The 15505-nt window shown below is 43.3% G+C and overlaps 1 protein-coding gene across 15 annotated transcripts in view; it reads right to left on the bottom strand.

The window, feature by feature from the left end:
• AGAP1 (ArfGAP with GTPase domain, ankyrin repeat and PH domain 1) overlaps positions 1-15505 on the bottom strand; it is a 635310-nt gene that overhangs the window by 218585 nt on the left and 401220 nt on the right. For all 15 annotated transcript variants that reach the window (XR_008523125.2, XR_008523124.2, XM_054550021.2 and 12 more), the window contains one exon: positions 25-193. Coding sequence is in view for 13 of the 15 variants with exons in the window: in XM_054550021.2 (XP_054405996.1) it covers positions 25-193 (169 nt within the window). In the remaining 2 variants the exon portion in view is untranslated. The remainder of the gene's footprint in view (positions 1-24; positions 194-15505) is intronic.

The raw sequence follows: 15505 nt of genomic DNA, 5'->3' as shown, positions 1-15505 counted from the left end.
TTAGTGCATTTGCTATAAGCTTACCTGAATTGGGTGAGATGTGTAAACTGCTCATGTCCTTGGATAGGCCATTGGTTTTAGGGCTGGAGATGGGCGCGCAGGCCGACGTGGCTCGGGGTGGCCTCTTCCCTGGGACTTTCACAGTGGTTCTCAGAAGGTCAATCTCCTTACCATGAACATTCTGCATGTAATCCTGTTCAAAATGTTAAACATCCAAGAGAGATTAAAAAAAAAAAAAAAAAAAAAAAAAGACCTTTTACAACCTAGAACAAAAGGGTCTATCAGACGTCATGAGTTAAAACCCTATGACCCTTCCACTGTGGAAAGTACTTTAAAAATCATGAGATTTTTATCTATAGAGTACTGGTAACATCATCATTATATTTAAATCAGAGTTTTGCTTCTGTGTCCTGAACTAATCCAGGAGCTAGATATAAGGAGAGACACAGCAGGTGCCTCCTTCAAGGGGCATTAGGAAGTAAGTCTACACATAAAATCTGATTTTTTGAACTCTTGCTTATCAGAGGGTACATTAGGCTCCTCCTATAAATTCCAAGTAAAATTCCATGGAGTAGGAAACCATTTTGTAATAACCTTTCTGTCTCAGATGGGAATATCATTAAAATCTAGATACGACTGAAGCTCTCTGGTGAAAAATCAGGTGAAAACTGGAAGTAAAAAGGTCAACTGTTTTGCTAAGAACCAGGAAGATGTCCAAGGGGTATCTGGCTTTCTAGGCCTTGGAAGCAAATGACCAGCAGCGATGAGAGAACTACAGGGAAGCCTCGGTGGACAGTGACTGCTCTCTGGCAGCTCACTCAACTCACTGTGGAGTCAAACACTACCTGGAAACTGGCTGATGGACAGGGAAGGGGGCAGGTGAACAAGCAACTGAGAGCCGGGGGATGGGCCTGCTGGCCAGTGAGTTACTGATCCTCCAGTGCACCATCATCATCATCATCATCTCATTATTATTATTATTATTATTTTTGGTAATGAGACTCCTTGTCTGCAAACACAGTATCTTAAGCATTCTGGACACATATTACTCGATATCACACGTTAAGAAAGAATATACACTCAGCCCTCTGTAACAATATAACAATTTAAAAAAATAAAAATAAGAAAATATTGCATTTACACTGCATGAGGTATAAGTAATCTAGGGATGATTTAAGGTATACGGGAGAATGTGTGCAGGTTATATATAAATACTATGCTATATTATATAAGGAACTTGAGCATCTGAGGATCTTGGTATTCTGGAGGGGTCCTGGAGCCAATCCCCCATGAATACAGAGAAATGATTGTATTTGAAAATTACTCTTGGAAAAACAACATTTCAAGTGTTTTAAGACTACGCAGGAAGTGGGAATAAATATGCTCTTTCTTTGGCAGCATCTTGGTGAATTCCCTTTAGATTTGAAAACCAATAAATTTGTCTTTGTTAAAAGTAATTAAGTTCAGGTGACCATAATTCCATTTCATTTATTAATTTTTTTAGAGATGGGGTCTTGCTAGGTTGCCCAGGCTGGTGTCCAACTCCTAGTCTCAAGTCACCCTCCCACCTCAGCCTCCCAAAGCACTGGGGTTACAGGCATAAGCCACCGTGCTCAGCCAACGTAATTTTAGAAGAACTGCCAAATAAACTCACATGCTGGATGCAAGGGACCGAGGCAGGGTGGGGAAGTGGGCTACTGTCTTTTAACTGCCCAATGGCAGTTACCCGATGCAGAGAGATAGTTGGATCAAGTTCTAGAATCACTATGCAAGGGTCGGAAGCCTCTGTCTCAGGGACAAGGAAACTTGGCCAAGTGTATTGAGGGAGCTGCTGGGACACAGGGTAGGGTAGCAGAGAGGCCAAAGCAAGATTCCAGTGGCTTCCAGCAAACGGGCTGTCCACCTTTTTTTTTGTTTGTTTTTTGAGACAAGAGTCTCACTCTGTTGCCCAGGCTGGAGTGCAGTGGCATGATCTCAGCTCACTGCAACCTCTGCCTTCCGGATTCAAGAGATTCTCCTGCCTCAGTCTCCCGAGTAGCTGGGATTACAGGCAAGCAGTCCACCTTTTAATTGCAGGACAACACCCACACTTGTGAAGGAGTCACAGGTTTGTCAACAAGCAGATGTTTGCTGATAGAAGAAATGGCACAACAAAAGCCACAAAGTACCCAATTCCAGTTCAGGGGAAAGGAATGAAACCGTGGGTCCTCAGGGCAGAGGATGAGAAGAGCTGTTTTCTCCCTGCCCAACCATGGTCAGATGGGTGAGCCTGGGGTGTGACAACGTAGACCTTCCCGCAACCAACATGACTTACAGGGTGCCACATGGAGTCAAACCAGACTCAAGGGAAAAGGGTGCAGGAATTCTCAATGGCAGGACGGGTGGGAGGAGAACCTCTTTACATGAGGGCACAGCCACATTGGCGGGGGACACTCTGGCAGATAAATACAGAACCCCGGCAGGCTCCCCTACACCAGCCCCAGAGGGACAAGATGCTTCAGGGTCCCTGGTGACCCCTGAGGATGGAAGTCTTGGTGCAGACAGAAAGCTCAAAACACCGAGGTCAGAACCAGGAGGAAGAACAATGGGCTGAAGACCACTGGAGAAAGGATCAGAAACTGTGCTACAGTGGGGCAAATTCAGAGGCAGGGGCAAGGCCAGGCATTCCCCAACAAAGGACATACAGGCCATCCAGGCAGAAAACCCTGGTACGCGTGCATCTCACATCAGCCCAGAGGCCGGGAGCAGAGGTGCCCGGCCACCCAAGGTTGGTGACTGGCCATTTCATTTTACAGGGTGGCTCAGGGAGGATGGCCTGACTCTCAGGGCAGGCTGGCTGGAGTCAGCCACAGTCCCCTTCGAGGAAAGCTGTCATGGTGGGTTCGGGTAACAGGAGGGTGGTATCTGGGCTGGGAACCACAAATCTGACTTCACCAGCCCCCGAAAGGAGATTCCACTTGGAAGTTGAGATGCTGGACTCTAGAAAACATAATCAGCTTTGAGAGGATGTAGACCAAAGACAGAAAGAAAGTTATTATTGAATTAACTCTGTTAAACTAGATGGAAGGAAAGCTAGAGCTGGAAGAGGCACAGGAATTCTCAGGACTGCGCTATTGAGGATGACAAATGAAAAACACATCAGGCTGGGCGTGGTGGCTCACGCCTGTAATCCCAGCACTCTGGGAGGCCGAGGAGGGTGGATCACTTGAGGTCAGGAGTTCAAGACCAGCCTAGCCAACATGGTGAAATGCCTGCTCTACTAAAAATACAAAATTAGCCAGGTGTGGTGGCGCATGCTTGTAATCCCAGCTACTTGGGAGGCTAAGGCAGGAGATCGCTTGAACCTGGGAGACAGGTTGCAGTGAGCAGAGATCGTGCCATTGCACTCCAGCCTAAGCGACAAGAGCGAAACTCTGTCTCAAAAAGAAAAGAGAAGAGAAAAGAAAGGAAAAGCACACCGTAGATGGTTAGTGTTGGTCACTTCTTAAAAAAGGTTTTTCTCAAGCATCTTTAGTTTACTTCCATTAATATCCACTGAAAATATGCAAACCCAACTTTCCAAACCAAAGTTAATGCTTGTAAATAATGAATTCCTTCTTGCACAGTTACTCCTTTAAAAATATCAACTTGCTATAACTTTCTTCCTTAATGCCAATTCTTAACAAATTAAAATACAATAACAGGAGTGTAATTGAGCATTTATTGCTTATGGGCTCTAAAATGAGGCTAATCAGATAGTGACTAAGCCTCAGCATGGGCTCTTTTAATAGACATGTTTTAACATACAATAACCAGGATATTTTATTTAAAATTATTATAGAAATGTACCAAGTGTCTACTCTCCAGATTCGAAAGCGGCAAGGGAACCCATTTATCTTTAGCTCAGCATGGGCTAAGGGATCTGTTTTCTTGCCTGAGTTAGGCGTTACAACCTCAGAAGAACTAGCTCTAAAATAAATAAATAAATAAAATTGGTATTTAAAGTAGCCAATTCTTATATTTCAAGGCACTGCACATTTTTAAAAACTTTACAAAATGCATTTCCTACTCAGTAAAAGCCCTCCGACTCAGTGCTTCACACACAGGTGGGAGGTAAAGACACATGTATCTGTGGCTTCTAGTTCCTCCCAAGAGAAACGACACTGAGCTTTCTGGTTTTGAAAGAACTGATCCTTTTCATCTCTCCCCAGCTTGGTACTTGAGGAATTAAAGCTACAACCACTAAACAACGTCCTCCGTAGAAGTCAAGGGGCTGTGCAGACCCTTCACGGGTCTGAGGTAGGGACCTGGGTAAAATTAAGACAGGAAGCTTGATTTTGATATGCAAATGTTACAGATACTACCCTTCTCCATGTTCCTTGTTGAAAATGCTGATCGAAGATAAAAGAGGAAAAACCCTTTAACAAGGCGTGAGGGTAATTCAAAGCCAAGTACTTTTAAACAGCACTTAACAAGTCCCTGGGGCCCACTCAAGAGCCAGGCCCCCCAGAGGTGCCATCTCCTGCCCCTCAACAGCTTGAAAAAGTAGTAATTGCAAACCTATTTGCATTTTCCTTCTCAAGTTGTCCATGATCATCATGCGGCTTATTTTTTCCAAGCAGGCGCCAGAGCAAAGGGACCTGTTTCCGAACCCGCCAATTGCTCGGTAACTGTGCCTTGCTGTCCCCCTGCAACCCTGCTCCGGCACCTTTGCCATCCCTTGTTTTTTACATTTCGCTCCTAATTATGTTGCATCTATTGCCGTACACTTAATTAGCTGCATTAATGTGATTTCTTTTCACATAGTCAAGCAATTAAGAGCTATGATTGAGTTTCATTCAATTAGCCTCAACAAACATGCTAATTGATGTCCCAGATGCAAATGAGGTGCAATGAGAGAAACCTGCTAGCAATTGAAAGCCATGTCAGAGACCCACAGCTTTCAGCTTGCTGACAGCAGCACAGCTTAACGTGGCGCCCGCCTTCTGTGGGGCTGCCTTTGGAGAAGGATGTGGAGTCATTAGTACCTCAGTGTACCAGATCCCTCCTGATACAGAGAATTAATTGATTCACTGCTGTATCACATTGTCCTAGAATTTCACAGTTATGTGTTTCCAGGACCGGGAGGTTACCAAATGAGTAACACTTGGCTCCAGCAAGGAGGGTGGTACAAAGTCCTCATCAAAATACCTTATTAGGCTACTAAAAAATATATAAGAATTCTCCCCAAAACTACAAAGGGAAAGGTGTGTACATCTTGTCTTGGCAATCCCAGATCCCACTATGTGCCTGATGGCCTCTCCCGTCCTCAGTAAATGGTGAGTTCATCTTAGTCAGCTCTGGGGCATTTGGCACTTGAAGTTAAGCTCAAAATACAGCAATCCATCAACATTCTCTAAAAATACCCTTACTATATTGATTCTCACTGCCTCGCATCCGGAGGTTACCTTTGGCTGTCTGGTGAAAGATGGTTTGCTGATGTGTTCACAGGGGTACTAAAAGCAGTTAACAAGATCTTAAAGCTAAACTGAAATGCATACACTATATGATTGGCATCTGAACATCAGATCAGAAATAAGCATAAGGCTTTGAAAATCTGACAGTGCTTAAGCTCCACTTTCTTCAAGGATAGAAAATGTAATCAGCATACTCCATATTTACGTATACTTCAAAAAAGTATTAAGGCTTTTAATTTACATAGTTAAATGATGGAAAAAATAATGGAAAATAGTGGCAATCTGTTCCAATTCGGTTTCTCCATTAAGTTCTAGTTTATAACTGTACATGTATGTTGAGAAATATAATATTTTATATTAATATATAATACTGAAAAGATAGATCACTTTTCAGACAAATCAATAAATTTTCAAAACAATTCAGATACAGTACTTGCCTTTTTATTGCTGTGCTGAAATTTGTTTTGATGGTGCAAACATGCTGGTGATTAACATGAATCATAGTAGCCCCAAACTGTACTAGTCATCATCACATTATTCACTGGCATGTTCTTTAAGTACGAACAAAAAAGTTTCACTTACAGATGTTCTGAATACACTTAAAAAAGAAGTGCTACTGATTTTTAAACATTTCAACCTTTGAGTCCATGTCTTCATGTTCTCAGGTATGGCATGGAAAGCATACACAAAGCATTTTTGCTGGGTATGGGAGGGTGATGGTTGTCTTGCAGAAAGGCACTTCTGCAACTGTTGGGAGTTGCAAGCTGAACCAGCCACTTTTTTGGTGGGACAACATTTTTACCTGAAAGAATGACTATGCCAGACATTGACTGACTATGGTTTTCAGTTCTATGTATGTGGCAAACTTGTATCTCTAACTACGAGCTTGACACCTTCCAAAGACTTAGCAACTTTTCTGACAAGATTGGCGGTGATACGAATGAAATTTTTTGATGTTATATGATGAAAACTGTCACTATTTAGAAATCTGCATACTTCATTTCAAAAATAGTTTTTCTTGAAATGACCGTGGTGTGACATCACATGCATGGATGCATGTGGATATGCCTGCATGGATAAAACACACATAAAAGATCATTCAAAGGGCAAGTCAGTTGGATGGATTTTAAGGTAGTAGAGGAGGAAAAAAAAGTGATTTCACATTGCATTACTAAGCTTTAAGAAACTATCACATGTTGAGTTTTGGTGAAGTATGCAAGAGGAATATCCACAATTATCTGAAATGAGGGTTGAAATATTCCTCCCTCTTCCAACCACACATCTATGTAACGTAAGATACTCAAAGACTAACCAAAACAACCTATCACAACAGACTGAAGCAGATACGAGAATCCAGCTCTCTTACACCAAACTGGGTATCAAAGAGACCTAAAAATATATAAAACAATGCAACCCTTCTCATGATTTTTATTTTGAAAATTATACTTTTCACAAAAATATTATTTATACTAACATGTAATGGGTGGTTTATTGTTATTTTAAATGGATTACATATTTTCTCTGTTTGAATTTCTAACATGATATCAATAGACAAAATCCATATGAACAAAAGCTCTTTGGGGTCCCTCCGTAATTTTTTTTTTTTGAGACAGAGTCTCATTCTGTCGCCCAGGCTGGAGTACAGTGGTGTGATCTCGGCTTACTGCAATTTCTGCCTCCTGGGTTCAAGCGATTCTGCTGCCTCAGCCTCCTGAGTAGCTGGGATTACAGGCACGTTCCTATGCTCAGCTCATTTCTGTAGTTTTAGTAGAGATGGGTTTCACCACGTTGGCCAGACTAGTCTCCAACTTCTGACTTCAGGTGATCCACCTGCCTTGGCCTCCCAAAGTGTTGGGATTACAGGCGTGAGCTACCACACCCGGCCCATAATTTTTAAAAAGATAAAGGGGTCCTGAGCCCAAAGTCTTGAGAACCACTAGTCTAGCTTCATGTCTGCAAAGCAGCCATTGGCTCCATGTGTATGCTTTTATGTACACAACCGGGGAGGAGCAAAGGGTTGGACTGTGGAAAGATATTGTAAATGTTTTCACATTTGTTTGTTCCTCTTTCTCCTGGAGGAAAAGAATGACTCATTATTCCCTATTTTCACTGCACTCCATGAATGTCCAGTGTCAAAAGGAAGCAGTAATTTGTTAAGTTCTATTTTTAAAAAGCCTCACCTCTGGGCTCAAAGAAAAAGTATGTAAGAGAAGCCATTGTAAAGTTCACTACTATTCCCAAACTCCATTTAATATTACATTCAAAGGAAACTAATCATAAAGACATATATAGGACCACCCATTCAAAAAGATCAAGCGAATGTTCACGTCCCACATTTATGAATAATAAACAATGGCCTCGTACGTAGTCACAGGTGCAGACCAAAGTCATGCTCCTAAAAATACTGTGAAAATATTGTAAAACTATGAAAAATCTTCTGGCCACATCCCTTCAGATCACAGAACTCAAGAAGACAATTTCTCTTCTCTCCAAAGGATCATAGTCACAATAGCAAGGTAGGAGGCAGCTTCAAAGGGAAAAATCCCATGAGAAATAATTTTGTTTCCCAAGACAGCCAACAGCATTCCAGTGTTTCACTTTCAGAACTGCCTTCCTAAAGACTACCTGACCCATGCTTGTAAGTGCATGAGAGTGACCAGCAGCCATGGCAGGAAGAAGGCACCTGGCCAATCAGATGTGTAGCAGAGGCAAACGGCTCATGCTTATGGAATTCACTGGTCTTACCATGTTCCCCATCATCCTGAAGCAGCTGGATTGATAGAATGGTGAAATGGCCTTTTGAAGTCACAATTACAATGCCAACTAGGTGACAATACTTTGCAGGGCTGAGGCAAAGTTCTCCAGAAGGCTGTGTATACTCTGAATCAGTGTCCAATATATGGTACTGTTTTTCCCATTGCCAGGATTCACGGGTCCAGGAATCAAGGGGCAGAAATGGAAGTGGCACCACTCACCATCACCCCTAGTGACCCACTAGCAAAATTTTTGCTTCCTGTTCTCACAACATTACGTTCTGCTGGCCTAGGGGTCTTAGTTCCAGAGGGAGAAATGCTGACACCAGGAGACACAACAATTCCATTAAACTGGAAGATTGTCACCTGGCCACTTTGGGCTCCTCCTACCTCAAAGTCAACAGGCTAAGAAGGAAGTTACAGTGCTGACTGGCGTGACTGACCCAGACTATCAAGAAGAAATCAGTCCACTACTCCATCATGGAGGTAAGGAAGAGTATGTGTGGAATATTCTTGACTTAGTAAATGCTTTATTGGGTCTGGGTCATTACGCTACACATGGTAAAAGAGAAGGCTGGTGAGGCCTTGCTGGGGACCAGTGGTGGCAGCTTCATGTACAATGGAGAGTCCCTACATGATGGCAAAAGCAAACTTCTCTGCTTCATGTGCTGCGGAGGCCAGTGTCCAACATGCGTGGGCTCAAGTCCACCAGTCCAAAGGGTTAAGTTATTCTACTACAAATCAAAAAGCAAAAAATTCCAAACGAATTATGAATACACCTTTTGCTTCTTGACTGTATCTGTCTTGACTGACCTACTGTATTGAGGTTTACACTGCCTGAAAGATTTTTCTCATTCTAGGTTAAATTGAGTATTATGCAGTTGTAACCTACGCCTGCTCAAACCTAGCCTGTACAATGCATGCCTCGGATATGAAAACAGCTGCTTGTCTCTACACAGTCACTGTAGGCCTCTCACTACAATGAACTTCAAGGAGCCAGCACCATTCCTTTGCTGTCCTAGTATTTTAATATTTGATTATGGCTTGAAACAACTGGATCAACAGTTAGATCCTAGAAATTTTCACTTATAAGGAAATGTTCACCATGGTGATACTGCCTGTCTGGGTCTCTTTAAAACTTCAGATTCCTTTGGATGAATTTGCTAAAATGTGCAGCGCTAAAACAAACAGTTTTTTTTTTTTTTTTTTTTAAGACACAGTTTCGCTCTTGTTGCCCAGGTTGGAGTGCAACAGCATGATCTCGGTTCACTGCAACCTCCACCTCCTGGGTTCAAGCAATTCTCCTGCCTCAGCCTACCAAGTAGCTGGGATTACAGGCGCCCGCAACCATGCTTGGCTAATTTTTGTATTTTTAGTAGAGACAGCGTTTCACCATGTTGGCTAGGCTGGTCTCGAACGCCTGACCTCAAGTGATCCGCCTGTCTCAGCCTCCCAAAGTGCTTGGATTACAGGTGTGAGCCACCGTGCCTGGCCAAACAGTAGAGTTTTAAGACAGCAGAGCATATACATCTGTCCTCTGAGGTGAATATCGATTGCTACATCGTGTCTTCTGCCATGAGACCTAAGGTAACATGGAGAAATTCCCACTTCGGTTTTTCCCCATGACAAAGGGTCAGTACTTCTAATTTTTAAACTTTCTACCTAGGCCTATTTAGAAGTCTCCTATACGTATTTTTCCCATGCATTGCTTTTACAGGAATTACTCTGTTTTCCTAAACATAATGCCTGCCAAGGGAGTTCACAGCACCTTGTATTAGATTCCATTCAAATGAATCACATAATTCACTGATAACCGCACTTTTCTGATTTCCTAAAGAAGTCTTCGGAAGACAAAAGTCGACTTTCTCTTGGTCAGGGAAAAAGCCTCGAAATCAGAAAGCCTCCACTCTCCTCTGAGTTGCACACTGGGGGCCTGTCATTCAGTCACTCTGGGTCCCCACGTCCACATCTTTAAAAACAGTTCTTGCTTCCTGATACTGTTGCAAGGGTTCACTGAGATAATACTGAAGTGCTTAACAGAGCGCCAAAGCCCTCAATAAATGTTAGCTCTTACCACTCTTGTCCAATAAAAATACTGAAATATTTTCCCTCTGACTTTATGTGGCAATTTCTTGAGCTAAAGGTGTTGTTCCCACTTGAGGTAGCAATTCTGACATGATAAGTCATTAGGGTTGACTTGCAAAGCCATTTTTTACTTTGCAGCACGGCGGGGCGGGGGCGGGGGGGGAACACAAAAAACCTGTCTTCTGCAAACACACATTTTCTGCTTTTTCTTCTTTCTCTTCCCCGACCTTTTTTTTTTTTTTAAGTGGGGGAGGCATGTATATGGTAGTCAGACATTTTTATGGCAAAATGCCGTCTGGAAAAGATGCAAAACAAAATTGCTAAAATGCAAGGGGAAAAAAAGAAGAGGGAAAAACAAAAGGCCCCGTTCCCTTTGCTTATTGAGTTCAAAGGCATAACATGTAGCACCCCGCAGCAAATGGGAAGCTACACTAATTTTAAAGCCATAAAACGCTATCAAGTGCCCTGCGGGGCAGGACTACTCTGAAGCTAGTGGCACCTAAATAAGACATGGTTCATTTACTTCGCAGCTTAGCCTAATGTAATCATCAGCGGATTTTTAGCCTAGAGTTGTAACAGGCAAATAGCCGATGCGGCAGAGGCGGCCCTCCCAGCCATCGAGGGGGCTGCAGCTAGATTGCTGTTGATTAGAAAATTTTTCAGTTTTGACAAGCACTTAATGAACATAAATCGCACCTTGATTGGTTTCCATTTGGGGCCACAGGCACACCTGAGAAGAAACAGGCCTCTCCAGCCCCGGCCCTCCCTACCTTCCAAGACCTCGGCAACAAGCCCGCAATCAGGTTATGAGCCAAAGAAGAAAGTATTTATAAAATATAATAATGAAATTCAATTTCTTAGTAGAAGTAAAAGAACATTCCTCATGACCCCCCACAGTCATCCTCTCCTACTGAGTCCTCGGCTGTGACTTACTGTTGCTGAGGAAACCAGAGGGATTTGATTTATTTACCTTGTGTAAGAATTTTTGGCCTCAATGAGTGACACTAAAAGGCCAAAAATGGAAAACAAAATGTTATCAATTGGGTACAAAGGACGGCCAGAGATGATCTGACATATCATGCTGCGTACTGGTAGGACAATGTCCCTTGGATTCCACTGGAAGCTTAGAGACTCAAACCCTCCAGCCACACTGTTAAATCTGCTATTTATAGAAACACACATATGTTCTATTTTTTCATTTTAACTAGAAATGCAAGAAGGCAGAATTTTTCAATGTTGAAAATAGGTTAGGTAGCATCTATGCTATTTAGTGGTCTAATTTTTAGAAACACGACGACTTGGTGAGGGGCGGTGGTTCACGCCCGTAATCCCAGCAGGTTGGGAGGCCAAGGTGGGTGGATCAGTTGAGGTCTGGAATTCAAGACCAGCCTGGCCAACATGGTGAAACCCTGTCCCTACCAAAAATATAAAAATTAGCCGGGCATGGTGGAATTGCTTGAACCCTGGAGACGGAGGTTGCAGGGAGCTGAGATCAGGCCACAACACTCCAGCCTGGGCAACAGAGCAAAACTTTGTCTCCAAAAAAAACAAAAAACAAATAAAACCAAATAAAACAAAAAACAAAAAACAAACAAAAAAAGAAATATGAGGACTTCATTTTGTCCAGTCTCACCCTGCTTCCATTCACTGTGTGTCAACAACATCAATAATGAAATGTCATGAGGATAGCTTTCGGCCCTTTTATTTTTAAATCCTAAACATTTCCAAACCCTGGGGGTATATAAAATAAAGAAAGAATTACTTAGACAGAAATAGACTTTGATAAAGAATCCTTTTTTGTGTTGGCGTAACAGCAGTGAGTTTTTTAGTAGGCTCCGTTTCCAACAAAAGTTGTCAATATGCCCTGAAAATATTTCTACTTTTACGGCAGCCTAATTCCTTGGCTATATGGGAGAAACAACTGATCACGTTCTTTCAAACAGGTCACAGGAATGACAAAGTTCTTTCCCAGGTCACCCAGGTGCTTGGCAAACTCCAGGAGGGCCCATGTGATCATGTCATTGCTGGGTGGCTTTCTTATCGCGTGGCTTCCAGACCACCATGCAGGTTACGAAGCCTGCACAGTTCCCTGCGGTCAGGACTGGGCCCAGCAAATGTCCCACGACCAGAGTGCTGGTAAGGCTGGGCAGGTTTAACCTTCAGCCATACTTGGTAGCTTTCCCATGTTACAGTTTTTACATTTAAAACCCAAGCTCTGAAGAGTTATCTGTATGCCCACATTCCTAGCAGCACTGTCCACAATGGCCAAGAGGTGAAAGCAAGTGTCCATCCATGGACAAACAAAATGTGGTGTGTACATATGACGGAATACTACTCAGCCTCAAACAGGAAGGAAATTCTGACACACACTACAACTGGAAGAATCTTGAGGACATAATGTTAAATGCAACAAGCCAGTCATAAAAAGACAAACAGCATATGACTTCATTTATATGAGGTTCCTAGAGCAGACAAATTCATAGAGACAGAAACTGGAATGCTGGTTGCCAGGGGCTGAGTGGAGGGGGGATAGGAATTTGTGTTTATGCGTAGAGTTTGTTTTGTAAGATGAAAAAGTTCTGGAGGTTGACTGCCCAACAATGTGAAATACATGATACTATTGAATGGTATACTTAAAATGATTAAGATGGCAAATGTTGTATGTATTTTACAATTAAAATGAAAAAAACAACAAACAAAATCCTGAAGCTTTTCTCCCATCAAGATCCTTCTTTAAGTTGCAGCAAATGGAGCCAGAATACGGCTGAGACATATTTCTGCTTCCTAAAAGTGTTGCGTGGTGGATTCCTTCCACGAGGTTTCAGGAACTCTAGTCCTACAGATTTAAGGAAAGGTTAAGCATATGGGCTAATTGTGCCTCCATCCATCCATCCATCCATCCATCCATCCAAGCCAGTGTTCCAGATGTTAGAGATACACTGGTGACATATACATCCTTGCCTCAAGGAGCTTCCAGTCTTGTGGGAGAATCAGAGAGATGGCCCAATAGAGTAACGTGAGAACACACACAGCATGGGTGCCCAAATAGGCCGAGTGTGGGGAAACTCCCAAGAGGAAGTAGCATTTAAGCCAGGATTGGAAAGAGGAGTTAGTGAGGCAAAGAGATGGGGCAGAAAAGAACATTCTCAACAGAGGCAACTGCATTTGTGAAGACCCGGAGGCCAGAGAACATGGCAAGTATGAGAAACTAAAAGAAAACAAAGACAGTGATAGAGCAGGAAGTGGGTGAGAGGCGAGTCTGAGGAGGCAAGCTGGGGCAAGAGCAGGGGCACGGACATCATCCAAGAGGGAGGGAGGATCTTCTCCATCATCGAAATATATAAAAGAACTCAAAGGAGGGAAATAAACAAAAATATGATGAGAATCACAAGGTGAACGTTACAAGCAGCTTAGGAGTAACTGCTATTCTTCGTACAGCCAACAGGTTTTGGAAAACTTTATGAGCAGGCCACTGCGCTAGTTGAACTGAGCAAAAATGCAGGCCTGCACACTCGGCGGGGGTATGGTCTGCAAGATCATCTCTGTGTGACTTCTGGCATCATTCTGGATGAATTCCCAGGAGGAAGAGAAAACAGAGGCCGAGGCCAAAGCTATGGGTGGAGGAAGAAGAGCTAGCAAAGCAATCACTGCATAATTGACCTTGAGAGGCTCAGTGATTCTCACACTGTGCCTGAGTCCCAGGACTCCACAAAGCCACGTTGGAACCAACATGGAAGCGGGTGGGGCAACGGCAGAACCGGAAACCACAACCGATTCCCAGCTCAGTGTTCCTTTGACCTGCACATCAGAAGGATCAGCTAAGAGAGGAGCTGACTCACACTTTAGAATCAAGGAGGGAAGAAATCTTAAGATGGAAGGAGGTAATTTAGATTTGCAAGCCACAAAGTTCCAATACCTTTACTTCACAATCTACATAAAACAAGTTGAAATGAAGTTGTGCCCATAGCTGTGTGTGTGTGTATATGTGTGTGTATATGTGCATGTGTATGTGTATGTTTAAGTGTGTGTGTATGCACGTGTGTGTATGATGTATGTATGGTCCTATGCATGTGTTCACAATACATTTTCACATCCATTTTCTGTTGGAAGCTGCTTCAAATCCTATCTTGGGAAGAGGCAGAGCTGCAGTATGACTTGAAGCAGGCAGTATCTATACATCAAGGTTCTTGGGGTGACATTCACACCACTGGCCTGAAGGGCCAGATATCCCTGTGAAAGCAATCCATGTGGAAAGCTGGACTCTGGCTGTTCCCAGGGAAGCAAAGAACATCACAGACTCAAGGACGTGAGTGTAAACTCTGTTCAATGGGGATTATCTCTTCAGTCCCAAGAACAGACAACCAACTGGGGATTCTTCCTGCTTCCCCCGAGCTGACTCCTGTCAGTCTTAGAAACTTGCAGAAACACCTGTTGCGGTTCATATTGTTTACAAAAGCATTCCTATTTGCCTAAAACAGGCAGCTCAGGCTAGAACAGCAATGTTGGTTTGTTGCCATAGTTCCAGATCTTTGTTCTTTAATATCTGTATAATCTTCTCATATACCTCTAAATAGATTGTATTTTGGATTCCAGTGATGTGTTTAGATTTTGCAACATTTGTAATAATGCCGTGTGAGGGAGTGATTGTGATTGTGTGTGTGTGTGTGTGTGTGTTCTCCCCCCAACCCTATGTCAGCTTACGGAGGTCATGTTGTAAGACATGGTGAGTATTGTTAGTCTCAATCACACCACAATCTGTAGAGCAGAGCCAGGATTGTCCATGTTGAGGGCTGGAGTCCAGGCAGTTCAGGAGCAAAGATGCTGAAGGAGTCACACGATTGGAAGCTTCATTGTGGTGGCACTCAAGTCATCGTGACCGGTGCATACTAAGCAATACCTATGTGCCACTCACATGATAGCCCCTGGGCAGACTATGGGGAACACAGCCCTCCTCAATGACATACACTAGATGGGGCAGAAAAGGACATTCTCACCAGAGGCAATGATGTACACTAGATGGGGCCTGGGAATCAGGGAGGGCCATGAAGGCACATCTGCAAGATGGACACAGTGCACCCTCATGATGGACATGGCACACCTGCACCACAGACATGGTGCACCCTCGTGGACACGCCACACCCACGCCACAAACATGGTGCACCCACGCCACAGACACAGCACTCCCTTATGATGAACACGGCACAACCACACCACAGACACGGTGCTCCCTTA

Source organism: Pongo abelii, chromosome 11 (genome assembly GCF_028885655.2).
Source record: "Pongo abelii isolate AG06213 chromosome 11, NHGRI_mPonAbe1-v2.0_pri, whole genome shotgun sequence".
NCBI lineage: Eukaryota > Metazoa > Chordata > Mammalia > Primates > Hominidae > Pongo > Pongo abelii.
This window is presented reverse-complemented; position numbering and strand designations above follow the sequence as displayed.